Genomic DNA, 15,343 nt, shown 5'->3' with positions numbered 1-15,343 from the left:
TTCCTTGGTACCACATATATACAAAAAAGCCAGAAGTGGTGCTGAGGCTCAAGTGGTAGAGCTCTAGCCTTGAGAACGTCCAAGGACAGTGCTTAGGCCCTGAGCTCAAGCCCAGGACTGGCAAAAAAAAAAAAAAAAAAAAAACCTGGGGCACCCTGAGTCGCATTGTACCTGATCCAGCTGGTTGTTGGAAACTGAGATCCCATTTTCAGTCATGTGTTTTTAAAATCTTTTATTTTTCCTGCAAAAAAAGAGAAACCACACACATCATGAATAGTGACCCCTCTATATAACACCTTAACATGACAACAAAATTATAATTAAAAAAATTAGACCCAGAACCACTACTGGCATTTAGAAAACTTTTCATAATCTTTTACTTCATGTTTTTGAGTATGAAAATTCCTTTCTTTCTCAATAATTTGTGACCAGCATCATTGTATACTGTTACATTATTGCCATCTGGGGAAAGGAGATGATGAGATAGTGAATGGATGTCAGTGGTGTGTGTGTGTGTGTGTGTGTGTGTGTGTGTGTGTGTGTGTGATTTTTCTCTTTGTTTCTTTCTTAGATCATGAGGCTTCAACTCAGGCCTGGCCTTTAGCTCTTTTGCTCAAGACTAGCACTCTCCCACTTTGAGCCACAGTTTCATTTCCAGTTTTTTGAATGGTTAATTGGAGTAAGAGTTTCTGCTTGGGCTGGCTTTGAAGGATGATCCTCAAATCTCAGCCTAATGAGTGGCTAGGATTACAGGTGTGAGCTACCAGGGTCCATCTATGTATGATTTTTATTTTAGAGGCCTGTGGGGATTAAACAAAAAAAAGCACATAAGTGGCTGGGATTTTGGCCTAGTGATAGAGTGCTTGCCCAGCCTGCATGAAGACCTGGGTTCGATTCCTCAGTATGAAATACATAGAAAAAAGCTGGAAGTGGTGCTGAGGCTCAAGTGGTAGAGCTCTAGGCTTGAGAAAGTCCAAGGACAGTGCTCAGGCCCTGAGCTCAAGCCCAGGACTGGCAAAAAAAATTTTAAAAAAGCACATAAAATTAGGAAACAGGGCACAGCAAGAGCTGTGTAAAAGTCTAAATGCTTTTTCTCAAAAGTGTAAATAGGAATCCTCCCTAAATAAAATATAAATGGCTTTGATTCCATTTTCCTACTTCTCTCCCACTGCCAGGCATAAATCCACAGAGAAGAAGCCCACAGCCCAGACCTGACCACCAGTGAGAGAGCCAGTGAGGTGCTGGAGGCTATGAGTTGCTGTGGGTAAGAGTGGGAAGGCAGTAGGAACAGGAAGGCTGGAAGTAGGAGTGGCATGTACGAAGAATCCACACCCAGATTCTTTCAAGTTCGGTACCCGGTGAAATCCCCTAAGGCATATCCGGGGATCAGCTTGTGAAAGAAACATTTGGAAAGTACATAAAAGTTGCACCCTTGCTGGGCACTGCTGCCTCACACCAGCCCGGGCAGAAAAGTTAAATATTATGGTCAATTCCCATCAAAAAGTGGGAAATGGTGCTGTGGCTCAAGTGCCACGCTTGCAGTGAAATAAGCCAAGAATGAGGCCCTGAGTTCAAGCCCTGGTACCATCCCCCAAGAAAAATGCAGGATGTTGGCAGCATGGAAATGGATAAAAAAAATTATGTTTGAAAAAATTTTGTAATACATTGAATTTTGTTAGTAATGTAGGGGAGACTAGGTAGAACAAAAATCAGAGTAGGCCGGGTGTGGTGGCTCACGCCTCTAATCTTGTTTACTCAGGCTGAGATCTGAGGATCAAGGTTCAAAAGCCAGCCTGGGTACAAAAGGACCTGAGACTCTTTATCTCCAATTAACCTCTACAAAACAGGAAGTGGGGCTTGGCTCAAGACTAGGGTGGTAGCCCAGCCCCAGTTCAAGCTCCATGACCCACCCCCCCCAAAAAAAAAAAAATCAGAGTAGTCCCATGATAGATTTCAAAAGTTTGGTTTTTTAAAAAAGATTTTATTAACATTGATTTTTACATCATATTTCAAATGTCATGTTTAACAAACAAGTATTCAAGAAGGGAATCTTGTTTAAGGCAGGATTCCACTATTGAGCCCAGATTGGCTATATAGAACTTCCTATGCAGGCTAAGCTATCTTCAAACTTGGAATCTTCCTCTCCTGCCTCAGTGATGGGATTCCAGCTAAAAGTCTACGTGTGTGTGTGTGTGTGTGTGTGTGCATGCCAGTCCTGGGGTTTGAACTCAGAGCCTGAGCACTATCCTTGGGCTCAAGACCAGAGCTCGACCACTTGAGCTACAGCTCCACTTCTGGCTTTTTGCTGGTTAATTTGAGATGTCTTTTTGCCTGGGCTGGTTTTGAAGGCCTGAGGCTTCCTACCCTTCTACCTAAGGCCTTGTCCTACACGACACTACGCCGACGGCGGTGGCAGCGGAGGAAGCCTGCAGTGCCCGCTCCCAGCCGTAGGTGGCACTCGCGGGCGGCCACGGCGGAGGAAGCCTGCAGTACCCACTCCCAGCCGTAGGTGGCACTCGCGGGCGGCTACGGAGGCGGGGGGAGGGGGGCCGGCGCCGGGGGCGGGGCGGGGCGCCCGAGCACGCTGTCCCCGGAGCAGTGTGGTTCCTTTCGGCTTCCGTGAAGCACCGGCAAGATGGCAGCGGCCGAGACGGTTAGGCTACGGCTTCAATTTGATTATCCCCCACCAGCCACCCCGCACTGCACGGTCTTCTGGCTCCTCGTCGACCTTAACCGATGTCGAGTCATCACCGATCTCATTAGCCTCATCCGTCACCGCTTCGGCTTCAGCTCCGGCGCGCTCCTGGGCCTCTACTTGGACGGGGGGCTCCTGCCGCCCACCGAGAGCGCGCGGCTGGTGAGGGACAACGACAGTCTCAGGTGCGCGCGGCGCGGCCCGGACCAGGGGGGCGGGGCCGGGTCTGGGGGGCGGGGCCTGGACCGGGGGCGCGCCTGCGCACTCGGCGGCGCGGGACAGGCGGGCTTACCTGCCGCGGGGGTCCCGATCCCGTTCGGCCTTGACGAGGAAGGGGCTCCCGAGCGTCCTCCTCCCCGGGGCCGGTGTTCGTGTGCGCTTGGCTGCCATCTGTACCCCTGAGCCACGCCCTCAGCCTGGCAATTTGATGGTTCATTGGAGATAAATGGCTTCTGGACTCCCCCTCCCCTCCCAGCCTGGCCTGGCCCGGAGATTCTCAGACCCCCGCCTCCCGAGCAGCTGGAACGAGGCGCGAGAGCCGCTGCGCCCGGCCAGGATGCCTGGAAAAAGGACCTGGAACCGGCCTCGCGCCCATGGGGTGTTTCTTCCGGGCCCTCAGGCCGCGTTCTGGGGTCCCCCGTCCTGAGCCGGGTGAGCGGGCAGGACAGGCGCGTGTGCTTCCTAACGTGCAGCTCGCCCCGCACATCCACCCAGGCTTCGACGATGAGTAGCGGCCCGGGTTTCCACGCAAGCTCATGTTTGGGTCTTTTTTTTTTTATTTGATTTTTTCGGTTGTGAATATAGGATATAGCAATGCTTTAAAATGTGACTCCCACCTGCAATCCTAGCCACTCAGGAGACTTGAGTCCTCGAGGATTGAGGTTTGAAGCCAGTCTGGGCAGAAAAGCGTGAGATTCTTAGCTCCAATTAAACCAGCAAAACGCATAACTGGAGACCTGGTTCAACTGGTAGAGCAATTGTGAGCAAGAAAGCCGGGAGTCAAGGCTATGAGTTCAAGCCCCTGGTAACGACACAATGAAAGATTGTGTTTAGATCTTTAAAAAAAAAGTTACTGAGGCTGAGCACCAGTGGTTCACACCCGTAATCCTAGCCACCGAGGAGGCAGAGATCTGAGGGTCACGGTTTGGAGTTAACCCAGGCAGAAAAGTCCCTGTGAGAGTCTTATCTCCAATTGGGCACTCAAAAACTGGAAGTGGCACTATGGCTCAAAGTGGTAGAGTACTAGCCTTGAGCAAAAGACTTAGAGGCAGCACTCAAGCCCTGAGTTCAAGATCCACAACTGACAAAAGCTGGGTGCTGGTGGCTGTAATATATATATATATATATATATATATATATATATATATATATATATATATATATAATATATATATATATATATTTTTTTTTGCCAGTCCTGGGGCCTACTGTCCTTGAACACTTTTTGCTTAAGGCTAGTACTCTGCCACTTGAGCCACAGTGCTACTTCCAGCTTTTCCTGAGTACATGGTACCGAGGATTTGAACCCAGGGATTCATGCATGCTAGGCGAGTACTTTTATCACTAGGCTACACTGTAATTTTGACTGCTCAGGAGGTTGAGATCGGAGGATTGTGGCTTGAATTCACTCCAGGCAATAAAGTCTGTGAGACTCTTATCTCCAATTAACCACTAAAAAGCTGGAAGTAGAGCTGTAGCTCAAGTAGTAAACCCACCAGCCTTAAGTGAAAAAGCTGCGGGTTAGTGCCTAGGTTCTTAGTTCAAGCTCTTGGACCAGTACGCACACTCACACATATAGAAAGTTACTGAAGTGACTATTCAACAATGTTGTAGAATGTAGCTGAGTTGATTTAGTAAGATGGGGGGAGGTATAATCACTCCAGATCAGATTCCTATCTTGAGTTCATCCTGCCCTCCCATTAAGCTTTAGCTACCGAGATTTTATTCCAGAGTTTATCAATTAAGCTACTTCTTTTTTATGCTTTATTGTTAAGTATTACATTTCCCCAAACATCCAAACATGTCAGATTGACATGTGTGTATACACACACACACACACACACACATACACACACACACACACACACACACACATATATATATTTTTGCCAGTCCTGGGGCCTGAACTCAGGGCTTGAGCATTGTCCCTGGGCTTTCCTCAAGGCTAGAGCTCTATCACTTGAGCCACAGCACCACTTCTGACTTTTTTTTTTTTTTTTTTTGCCAGTCCTGGGCTTGAGCTCAGGGCCTGAGCACTGTCCTTGGACTTTCTCAAGGCTAGCACTCTACCACTTGAGCCTCCGCACCTCTTCTGGCTTTTTTCTATGTATGTGGTACCGAGGAATCGAACCCGGGTCTTCGTGCATGCTAGGCAAGCACTCTACCACTAGGCCAAACTCCCGGCCCCCACTTCTGACTTTTTACTATGTATGTGGTACTGAGGAATCAAACTGGGTCTTCATGCATGCTAAGCAAGCACTCTACCACTAGGCCAAACTCCTGGCCCCAATAGACTTCAATTTGAAACAGGACTACATCTCTCAGTGTCTAGTTCTTTAAAATTAGGAATACTTTTACTTATTAGTAATGTTTAGTGGTTTCAAATGACAATTTGAAGTTTTCCAAATTTTGGAAGAGTTCTTGTTCCCTTTCTTTCTTTCTTTTTTTATTTATTGTGAGTCATGGGGCTTGAACTCGGCCTGGGCATTGTCCCTGAGCTCTTCAGCTCAAGACTACCACCCTACCCTTGAGCCAAGCCCCACTTTCATTTTTCTAGAGGTTAATTGGAGATAAGAGTCTCAGATCCTTTTGTGCCCAGGCTGGCTTTTTAACCTTGATCCTCAGATCTCAGCCTCCTGAGTAGCTGGGATTACAGGTGTGAACTACCACCTGGGCTTTGAACCATGATCTTATTCTCCTGAGTAGCTATGATTACAGGCGTGAGCTACCTCGCCCGGCTTCCCTTTCCTTTCCTTTTTCTTTCTTTCTTTTTTTTTTTTTTGGCCAGTCCTGGGACTTGAACTCAGGGCCTGAGTACTGTCCTTGGACACTTTTTGCTCAAGGCTAGCACTCTAGCACTTGAGCGACAGCACCACTTCCGGCTTTTTCTGTGTATGTGGTTCTGTGGAATTGAACCTAGGACTTTGTGAATGCTAGGTGAGCATGCTACCACTAGGCCACACTCCCTCTCCCCCTTTTTTTTTCTGTCAGTCCTGGGGACTGAACTCAGGGCATGAGCATGGCTTTCTCAAGGCTAGAGCTCTACTGCTTGAGCCACACTTCTGGCCTTTTCTGTGTATGTGGTACTGAGGAACCAAACCTGGGCCTTCGTGCATGCTAGGCAAGCACTCTGCTAGTATGCCAAACTCCTGGCCTTCCCTTTTCTTCTTGTGATGGTACAAGAGCTTGAAGTCAGCACCTTGTGTTTTCACTTGGATTTTTTGCTTAAGTCTGTTCCTCTGTATTTGAGCACAGCTTCACTTATTGGCCTTTTGCTGGTTAATTGGAGATAAGAGTTTCATAGTTTTCTGCCTGGGCTTGGCCTTGACCTTCAGTGTCTCAGATGATATCAGCCTCCTGAGTAGCTGGGATTATAGACTGGTTTTCCAGTGCCTCATCTATTTCACTTATTTAAAAGTTCTGTCCTGAGCACTGTGACTCAGCCTGCTTCTCACCTGTGTTGGAGACTTGTGATTTTAGGAAGGCATTGGGTAGAAAGGGAAAGAAGGGAGGGAAAAAAGAAAAGAAAGAAAAGGGAGGGAAAGCCAGACTTATATCTGTAATCCTTATTACTCTAGAGGCTGTGATATGAGATCTCAGTTTAAAGCCACAATGGCAGGAAGGTCTATGAGTCTGATCTCCAGTTAATCATGGAAGAGTTGTGAGTGGGGCTGGGAGTTTGGCTTAGTGGTAGAATGCTTGCCTAGCCTACATGAAGACCCGGGTTTGATTCCTCCGTACCACATACAGAGAAAAAGCTGGAAGTGGTGCTGAGGCTCGAGTGGTAGAGCTCTAGCCTTGAGAAAGTCCCTGAGCTTGAGCTCAGGCCCTGAGCTCAAGCCCAGGACTGGCCAAAAAAAAAAAAAAAAGTTGTGAGTGGACATAGGTTCAAGTAGTAGTCTTGAGTGAAAAAGCTGAGCAAGAGCTCAAGCCCCAGAATCTGCACAAAAAAGGGAGAGGAAAGAGGGAGGAAATGACAGTGTTGTCAGCTTCAGCAAAGGTAGGACATGTATTTTAGTGATTTACTAAACTGCTGTGACTGAGCAGAGAGGCTTACAACTACGTACGCATGTGTATTACTGTGTGTGTACATGTCCGTACTAGATTACTGAATTTGTCTTCCCAAGCCTGGCTTTGAATTGAGATTCTCACATCTCAGCCTCTAGAGTAACTAGGATTACAGTTGTGTACCACCTGGCTCTGGTTAAGATGATCACCTTTTGGATTGGATGACATCAAAGGAAAGGAAAGATTTTGAATCTTGTAGCCGGCCAAACTGATGTGTGAGTTGCCTTTCTGCTGCTTATTAGCTATGGATGTTGGGCAAATTACTAGTGTGAGCTGGGACATAGATATTCATATGGAAGTTGAATGTAAGCCATTTTGTCACCAGGTCTTTTGTCCTTAAGCAGTGTGGCAGTTTCCCTTGAATGGCTTTAGTGAGTTTGTCATCTTCTCAGGATGTAACTGCATCCTGGAGAGCTACCTCTGAGTTGCTCACTAGTTTGTTTTTATTCTTTCAACAGAGTTAAGTTAGAAGAGAGGGAAATTCTTGAAGATCCTGTAATAATCAGGAATGGGAGTGAGTTGCACTCATCCTCTCAGAAAGCAAAGAAGCGGACTTTAAAGTTGGTGGAGGATGAAGAGAACGAACTCGGGTACAATTATTCAAAGAAACAATGGAAGAGGCAGAAGAATAGTAGCAGTCATGAGAAGGCTTTGGATCTAGAGCCAAAAGCTGGCACGGATCACACCATGAAGAAAAAAAAGAGAAGAAGCAAAGCACCATGTGGCACCATGGCTGAGCAGGAAGAAGAGACCAAAAAAATGTCACCAAAGAAAAAGGAGAAATATGAATATAAGAAACACATCAGGAACTCCAAGTCCTCAGGGAAAGAGTGGTCCACCCAAAATACTAGTTCTCCAAAAAGTTCCGTCAGCCTGACTAAAGCCAGAAGGAAAGGTGGGGGAACAAAAGTTAGTCCCGGGACCTCCTCGGAATCTTCGTCTAGCCAGGAGTCCTCCAGTGATGAGCTCAGCAATGTCACGTCGGTGGCTGGCAACTCCTTAGACAAACTGTCAGTTGAGTTATCAAAGGAAGGAGCAGCTACCAAAAATCCAGCTGTGAACAAAATGGTGGCCAAAACCTCCTTAAACCTCCCCACAAGCAAGGTCAAGGCTGCCACAACCTTCTCTTCTAGTTCCGACTCCAGTTCTGATTCTGATGACCAGCTTGTCATGACCAAGAACTCCGTGGAGTGTGCTCCGGGCTCTGTAAAGACAGCAGGCCCCTTCGCAGGGCGAGGGTGTCCAGGCTCAGGGCAGCCGTCACAGGCTCCAAACGCCATGGGATGGAAACCTGGTGACTCAAATGGCATCCGACAGACTTCTGGTCCTTCTCCCAGTATGCCCGTCTCCAACAGTTTGGGAAGAGGCTGGGGACGAGGAGAGCCTTGGAAAGGAGTGAGGGGCCGGGGCCTGCGAGGGAGAGGTCGAGGACGAGGAAATACTGTTTCCTGCGTCCTACATAGAAGCACTGAGTATCAGAAGCAACAGCAATTGAGTGAGATTGTCTCAAACTCATCTACCATTATCCAGGTAAGTGTGGTTTACGGGGATGGGTCTCCTGCCTTTTCCCCGAGGAGAGGTCCCTCCTCTGCAGCCTGGCTTGCTCATTTCCTCACCAGTAACCAAGTCCCATGGCTAATGCTGTTTTTCAGAATCCAGCAGAGATACACAAGAAGGACTATAATCTGTTACCACTGTTAGCAGCTGCCCCTCGGGTTGGAGAAAAGATTGCATTTAAGGTATGTTTTAAAGCCACAAGAATTACAGCAGCAAAGCTCAGCTTCCTTTTCCAAATGGACTCCCTGAGTGTGTCGTGCACCATGTTTATCAACACACTTCTCCCTGGACCTCCAGTGTTGCTGTGGTCCACAGAGGACTGGGGGCCCTTTCGAATGACATGATTTCTTGGATGTAGGAGGAAGGGGCCCTGGGAAGGTGAGAGTATTAAGAGGGCTCATACTCTTTTTTTTTTTTGGCCAGTCCTGGGCTCTGTCCTTGGACCCGTTTTTTTGCTCAAGGCTAGTGCTCTACCACTTGAGTCACAGCACCACTTCCAGCTTTTTTTTTTTTTTTTTTTTTTTTTTTGCCAGTCCTGGGCTTGAGCTCAGGGCCTGAGCACTGTCCTTGGATTTTTCTCAAGGCTAGAGCTCTACCACTTGAGCCTCAGCACCACTTCCGGCTTTTTCTAAGTATGTGGTACCGAGGAATGGAACCTGGGTTTTCGTGCATGCTAGGCAAGCACTTTAACTACCAGGCCAAACTCCCAGCCCCTTCTTTTCTTTCTTTCTTTCTTTTTTTTTTTTTTATGGATCATGAGGCTTGAACTTGGCCTGGGTGCTGTCCCTGAGCTCTTCAGTTCAAGGCTACTGCCCTTCCTTTGAGCCAAGCCCCACTTCCCATTTTCTAGAGTTTTATTGAAGAGTCTCAGGTCCTTTTGTGCCCAGGCTGGCTTTGAACCTTGTTCGTCAGACCTCAGCTTCCTGAGTAGCTAGGATTACAGGCGTGAGCCATCATGCCTGGCACTTTCAGCTTTTTCTGGAAATGTGGTAATGAGGAATCGAACCCAGCCCTTCATGGATGCCAGACCAGCACTCTACCACTAGGCTACGCTCCTAGCCTGAGGGTTCGTATTCTTACAGGATTTTTTACTTTATTTTGTTTTTAGCTTTTGGAACTAACACCTGACTACACTCCTGATGTGTCTGACTACAAGGTAAGGCTGTGTGTTTAAAAATAATTCGGTTGACTGAGTATGGTTGCATGTGTCTAATCCCAGATGTTCAGGAGGCTGAGGCAGGAAGATCACGAGTCCAGATGTTTACAGCCTTGCCAGCATAAGGAGACTCGAATCTCTATAACGAAAAAAAAATTTTAAGACTGCGTTGTCAGTAGATGGATAAAACTCTAGATGCATGGTAGTTTATGTCTGTAGTCCCAGAACCCAGGAAGCTGAAGCAGGAGAATCTTGAGTTTGAAGCCACCTTGGACTATGTAGTGAGACCTTGTCTGAAATAAATCAATACTAAAGATACATTTAATAATACACATGTAACTGATACAAGCTTTCATTTTATTTATTTATTTATTTATTTTGTGGGTCATGGGGCTTGAACTCTGGGCCTGGGCACTGTCGCTGAGCTCTTCAGCTCAAGCCTACCGCCATACCCCTGTAGCCACAGCCCCACTTTGTTTTCTGTTGGCTAATTGGAGAGTAGGTTAATTGTCCTGGCTGGCTTTGAACCTTGATCCTCAGATCTCAGTCTCCTGAGTAGCGAGGATTACAGGCCTGAGCCACCGTGCCTGGCACAAACGTTTTTACTTTTATCTTCTTGGTCACTTTCTCCTATATGTAAAGCAATCATAATTCACTGTCTAAGTCAGGATATTTGTCAGTGAGGTTATGTTAATAACTATACTGGAAGGAAAGATGTATACAGATCTGTCTTGGGCATCCTGGGAAGTTCAATGGTCAATTCTGTGGTCAGAGAGTATAGTCTCCTAGAGTCCTGGTTCCTATTAAATCTACTTTTTAAAAGCTTCCGTTGTTGCTGGGTGCTGGTGGCTCATGCCTGTAATCCTAGCTTTCAGGAAGCTGAGATCTGAGGATCAAGGTTTAAAACTAGACCAGGCATGAAAGTCCATGAGACTCTTATCTCCAATTAACCACTAGAAACCCGGAAGTGGAGCTGTGGCTCTAATAGTAGAGTGCTAGCCTTAAGCTGAAAAGCTTAGGGACAGTGCCAGGCTCAGAGTTCAAGCCCTACAGCCACCGAAGGAAAAAGGGGGAAGGGGTGCTGGGAGCATATCCTAGTGGGGAGTGGTCACCTAGCATGCAGAAACACCTGTGTTCGATTCCTCGGTACCACATACATAGAAAAAGCCAGAAGTGGTGCTGTGGCTCAAGTGGCAGAGTGCTAGCCTTGAGCAGAAAGTGTCTAAGGATAATGCCTAGGCCCTGAGTTCAAGACCTAGGACTGGCAAAAAAAAAAAAAAAAAAAAAAAAAGAAGAAGAAGAAAAAGCGTCTGTTGTCATGCACCATGATGTATGCTTGTAATCTCAGCTTCTCAGGAGGCCCTGAGTCCAAGCCCCATGACAAGAAACAACAACAAAAGCAAACCACGGAGTAGCTTTTAGTATATTCATAATGTCTTAACGTCTTACATGTTGGTTTTTTTGACTTGAACTTTTCTTTTTGAAAGGAAGGAAAAATATTAAGTCACAATCCAGAGACCGAGCAAGTAGATATAGAAATTCTGTCATCTTTGCCTGGTGAGTCTTTCAGAAATGAGTTTAAGCCTTTAGACTGCTAATTATTCCAGTGATTTCCGAGTAGCCTTTGTGGGTCTAAGCAAGGCTGGAAAAATCCATGCAGCTTATCTTTAATTTATGAGCAAAAAGCTGGAAATAAAAGAGTGACTCAAGTGGTAGAACATCAACTTTGAGAAAAAAAGCTAAGAGACAGCATCCAGGCCCTTGAATTCAAACCCTAGTACTGAAAAAGCATTAAAAAAAAAAAAAAAGAAAGAAAGAGAAAAAGGAAAGAATAACTGAAATCCCACCAAGATGTAAACAAGAGTAAAAACAGTCCCATCTCCTTGGGATTTAAGTGAATCGTAGAGGAATACCAGCTATTAAGGCAGTGTTGACATTGCCATTTACGCACACTCCCTGTTACAGCTGAGGAGGTTGGTGGGCACTAGAACATTTGCTTGCCTAGAATTTCCACAGCCTTGGCTTTAGCTCAGCACCACCCAAACCAGGACACTTGGTTATAAAAAGGTTGGAGCTTTCAGAAGTGGCACCAGCAAAAACTTCACCAACGAAATACGATGAAGGCTGGGAGTTTGGCCTAGTGGTTAAAGTGCTTGCCTAGCATGCATGAAGACCCGGGTTCGATTCCTCGGTACCACATACATAGAAAAAAGCCAGAAGTGGTGCTGAGGCTCAAGTGGTAGAGCTCTAGCCTTGAGAAAGTCCAAGGACAGTGCTCAGGCCCTGAGCTTAAGCCCAGGACTGGCAATAAATAAATAAATAAAATAAAATGAAATATGATGAAAAAATCAGTGTTGATAAAATCTTTTAACTAAAAAAAAACCCCACCACCAACAACTTCACCAATATTTCAGAGGAAAAAAGAATGAGGGTTCAGACCTGTTTCATGAGATTGCTCACAGGGTAAAATATTGAAAACTGATTCATACTTTGAAAGCAGCCTGACAGTTCTGTGGGACTTAGAAAAGATACCTCCTCTGTATTATAAGCTACATGACAAAAAGGCACTGTTATTGTGATCACCTTTGATGCCTTTTTTACAAAGAAATAAAATATTTTGTTTCCAATGTTTTAAACTCACTTTTTTGTATTACATATTGTCTTACTACTTTTTCATTTACCTTTATAATACAAGTTTTTAATGGTGTGATGAATATTTTAATGATCCATGAATCATAATTTTTCCCATTGGTTATTAAGCATTGCTTTCATGGGCTGGTGGTCTGACCCAAGTGGTACAGCACCTGCCTAGCAAATAAAGGGTACTACTGAATTCAATATCTAGCACCGCAAAAAAAACCCAGAAAACAAAGTTTGCATGATTCCCACTTGCACAGTCATTTTTCCAATCCCAAGGCTAAAACCTGCTTGCATTTCTAAAGTAGAAGGCATGATTTCTGAGAGTTGCTTTTCAGATAACTTTCTCTTTTTGAAACACATCTTTTGAGGTTTCCCTGCAGGGTGACATTGTGCAGTGCAAGTACTAGTAACAGTTCATCAAGCTCAAATCTTTCTGATGAAGAAGAGATATCACTGACAAATCCCAGGAAGCCTCCTGTGACTGGTATGGGATGCAAGGGTCTCCTGTATCAACACACACCAGCCTTTAGGTGGTAGAATTCCCAGGAAGGAACATTTTGACTACTGACAAATGACTTACTGTCTTTCTTGTCTAATCTCTGGTTTCAGCCTTGAAAGAACCCGGGAAATTTGATTTGGTTTATCACAATGAAAATGGAACTGAGGTGGTGGAATATGCCGTAACACAGGAGAGGAAGGTAGGTAAAATATTTTTTTTTTAATCTCCAGTAAACTAAAATTAAAAAGAAAAAAAGTGGTGGGGGTGGGGCAGGAGTTTAGCTTAGTGGTAGAATGCTTGCCTAGCACACATGAGAACCAGGGTTCAATTCCTGGTACCACACAGATAGAAAAGCTGGGAGTGGTACTGTGGCTCAAGTGGTAGAGCACTATCCTTAAGGAAAACACTAGGGAAGTGTTCAGGCCCTGAGTTCAAGCCCCAGGCCTGGCCAAAAAAAAAAAAAGGCAGAAGTGGAGCTGTGGCTTAAGTAGTAGAGCACTAGCCTTAAGCAAAAGAAGCTCAAGGACAGTGCGAAGGCCCTGAGTTCAAACCCCAAGACTGGAATAAAAAAAAAGTGTTATGGGTATTGGTCTGTAAGTTTCAGCACTGAAAATTCACATTTTTGCCGGTTGTGGTGGCTCACATCTGTAATCCTAGCTACTCAGGAGGCTGAGGTCTGAGGATCGAGGTTCAAGGCCAACCCAGGCACTAAAGAATGTGAGACTCTTATCTCCAGTTAATCACTAGAATAGGGGAAGTGGGGCTGTGGCTCAAGGGGTAGGGTGATAATCTTGAGCTAATTGCTCCAGGACAGCTCCCAGGCCCAGAGTTCAAGCCCCATGCTCCCCCCAGAATCTCATTTTTTGTGTGAAATGTAAACTTGGAGAAACCCCTCACCAGACTATGCTACGAATGGATAGCACTCATAAGAATACCGTCCAAAAGCAGTATCATGATCTGTGGTGAGATCAACAGGTTTGGCTCAGTTTCCTGTACTATGTTTTTTGTTTTTAGATTTTTGAAGATTACGAGCCTGGCCTTGTTGAAATATATTCCTGGAAAACTATTGGAAATTAGGGGCTTTCTTCTATTATGTCTTATCAAATCAAAGAGCAAGAAGCCTGTAATTCCCTTTATTTGACACTAGGTGGCTCTCATTGCTTATGGCCAAGCTTATAGTATTCTTGTAGCGTAGTTCCTATTTTTAGGCAGCATAGTGTATGAACTACAGACTCACAGAACTGTATCAGTGACACCCAGGGGAGCCACAAATAGCCCCCAAGAGGCGAGCAGGCCATTTGTTCACAAAGCATATTTCCCTAAGACATATTGACTTTCCAGGGTCTCCACAGCCCCTTTAAATCAGAGAAAGAAGTCTTACCACATTCCAAGTGAATGAGTTTGTGTGCCCTAATTGAAGGTGATTTACTAGGATTCAGTTCTGTGTAAGCAGAAACTCACTAAGCTAACTTACTAAAACATAGAACCTCAAAATGCAGTGCTTAAACTGAGTATTCTCTATATTTCCTCAGATCAGTGTGTTTTGGAGAGAGTTGATCGATCCAAGGTTGATTGTTGAGTCTTCAGCTAACATCACAAGGACAGAGCTTGCCTGAGTGTGACCTCTTCATCAAGGTCATAATGTATTGTTTGTAAAAGTGACTACAGCCTCAACTTTTTTTTTTTTTTAAAGAGGGTTCAAAAGTTGTATGGATTTTTTTTGTTGTTGTTATCTTCACCCTACAGCATACGAAAAAAAATCTACCTCATCTTTTAAAATAATATGGTTTTTAGACCTTTTTCTTTTCCAAGTTAATTTCAATTAACAAATTTTAAAATGTACATTCCTGGCAGGCGTTGGCATTGTCTAGTACCAATTTGTTTAGTTTCTTTCTCTCTCTTTTTTCCATCAAGTAGCAACCATCAGGAGAAGTAAGGGGGCCGAAAAAACCTTGCTGTATATCTTGTTTCAATACATCTTATTAAGTAACATTTGAAACTACTGAGGTATGATACCTAATTTTTTTAACCATGTAAAACACATATATTCCATTACATGTGGAATATCTCATAAATTTCAAGTAATTCAAACTTGAAATGCTCAAGAGTTCACAGATAGTTGGGTTTGTTACAAGTAACGAGTTAAGGATCCCTCCGGGTTTTTTCTTTTTTTTTTTTTTCAACATTACAATTAAGGATTCTCAGGGCGCTGGCAGAGCCCCAAAAGAGCAAGGCCGCTTCTGTGGGTGTTCTATCAGGGCGAGAGGGTTTGCCGGGAGCCTCTACCCAAGGAAGATGGAGGCTCGCCCCACGATGCCAAGAACTTGGCCAAGTGTGCTGGAGGGAGGGAGGATCATAAACAGAAACTTGCTTTTCTGTTACTGTACAAAACTAAAATGGCTCAATGTATACTGTGAAAAAAAATGCATTCTTTTAACAAAAGATCAGATCCCTTCTTCACCTTTGCAGATTTTTAAATAAAATCATATTAAAACCAGTATGTTTACTG

At 45.0% G+C, this 15,343-nt stretch overlaps 1 protein-coding gene across 1 annotated transcript; it reads left to right on the top strand.

Moving 5' to 3' along the window:
* Positions 1-2,606: 2,606 nt before the first annotated feature.
* On the top strand, positions 2,607-15,331 carry Coil (coilin). The gene is made up of 7 exons (XM_090351075.1): positions 2,607-2,880; positions 7,441-8,512; positions 8,635-8,721; positions 9,648-9,695; positions 11,183-11,252; positions 12,945-13,033; positions 14,367-15,331. Exons 1-7 carry the CDS (start codon positions 2,636-2,638, stop codon positions 14,448-14,450), a joined length of 1,695 nt encoding a protein of 564 aa, XP_090207201.1. The 5' UTR covers positions 2,607-2,635; the 3' UTR covers positions 14,451-15,331.
* The last annotated feature ends 12 nt before the right edge of the window (positions 15,332-15,343 follow it).

This window comes from Megascapheus bottae, chromosome 17 (assembly GCF_031878675.1).
Source record: "Megascapheus bottae isolate mThoBot1 chromosome 17, mThoBot2.hap1, whole genome shotgun sequence".
NCBI classification, from domain to species: domain Eukaryota; kingdom Metazoa; phylum Chordata; class Mammalia; order Rodentia; family Geomyidae; genus Megascapheus; species Megascapheus bottae.
Note: the sequence above shows the minus strand (reverse complement) of the source record. Positions and strands in the feature narration are given on the sequence as shown.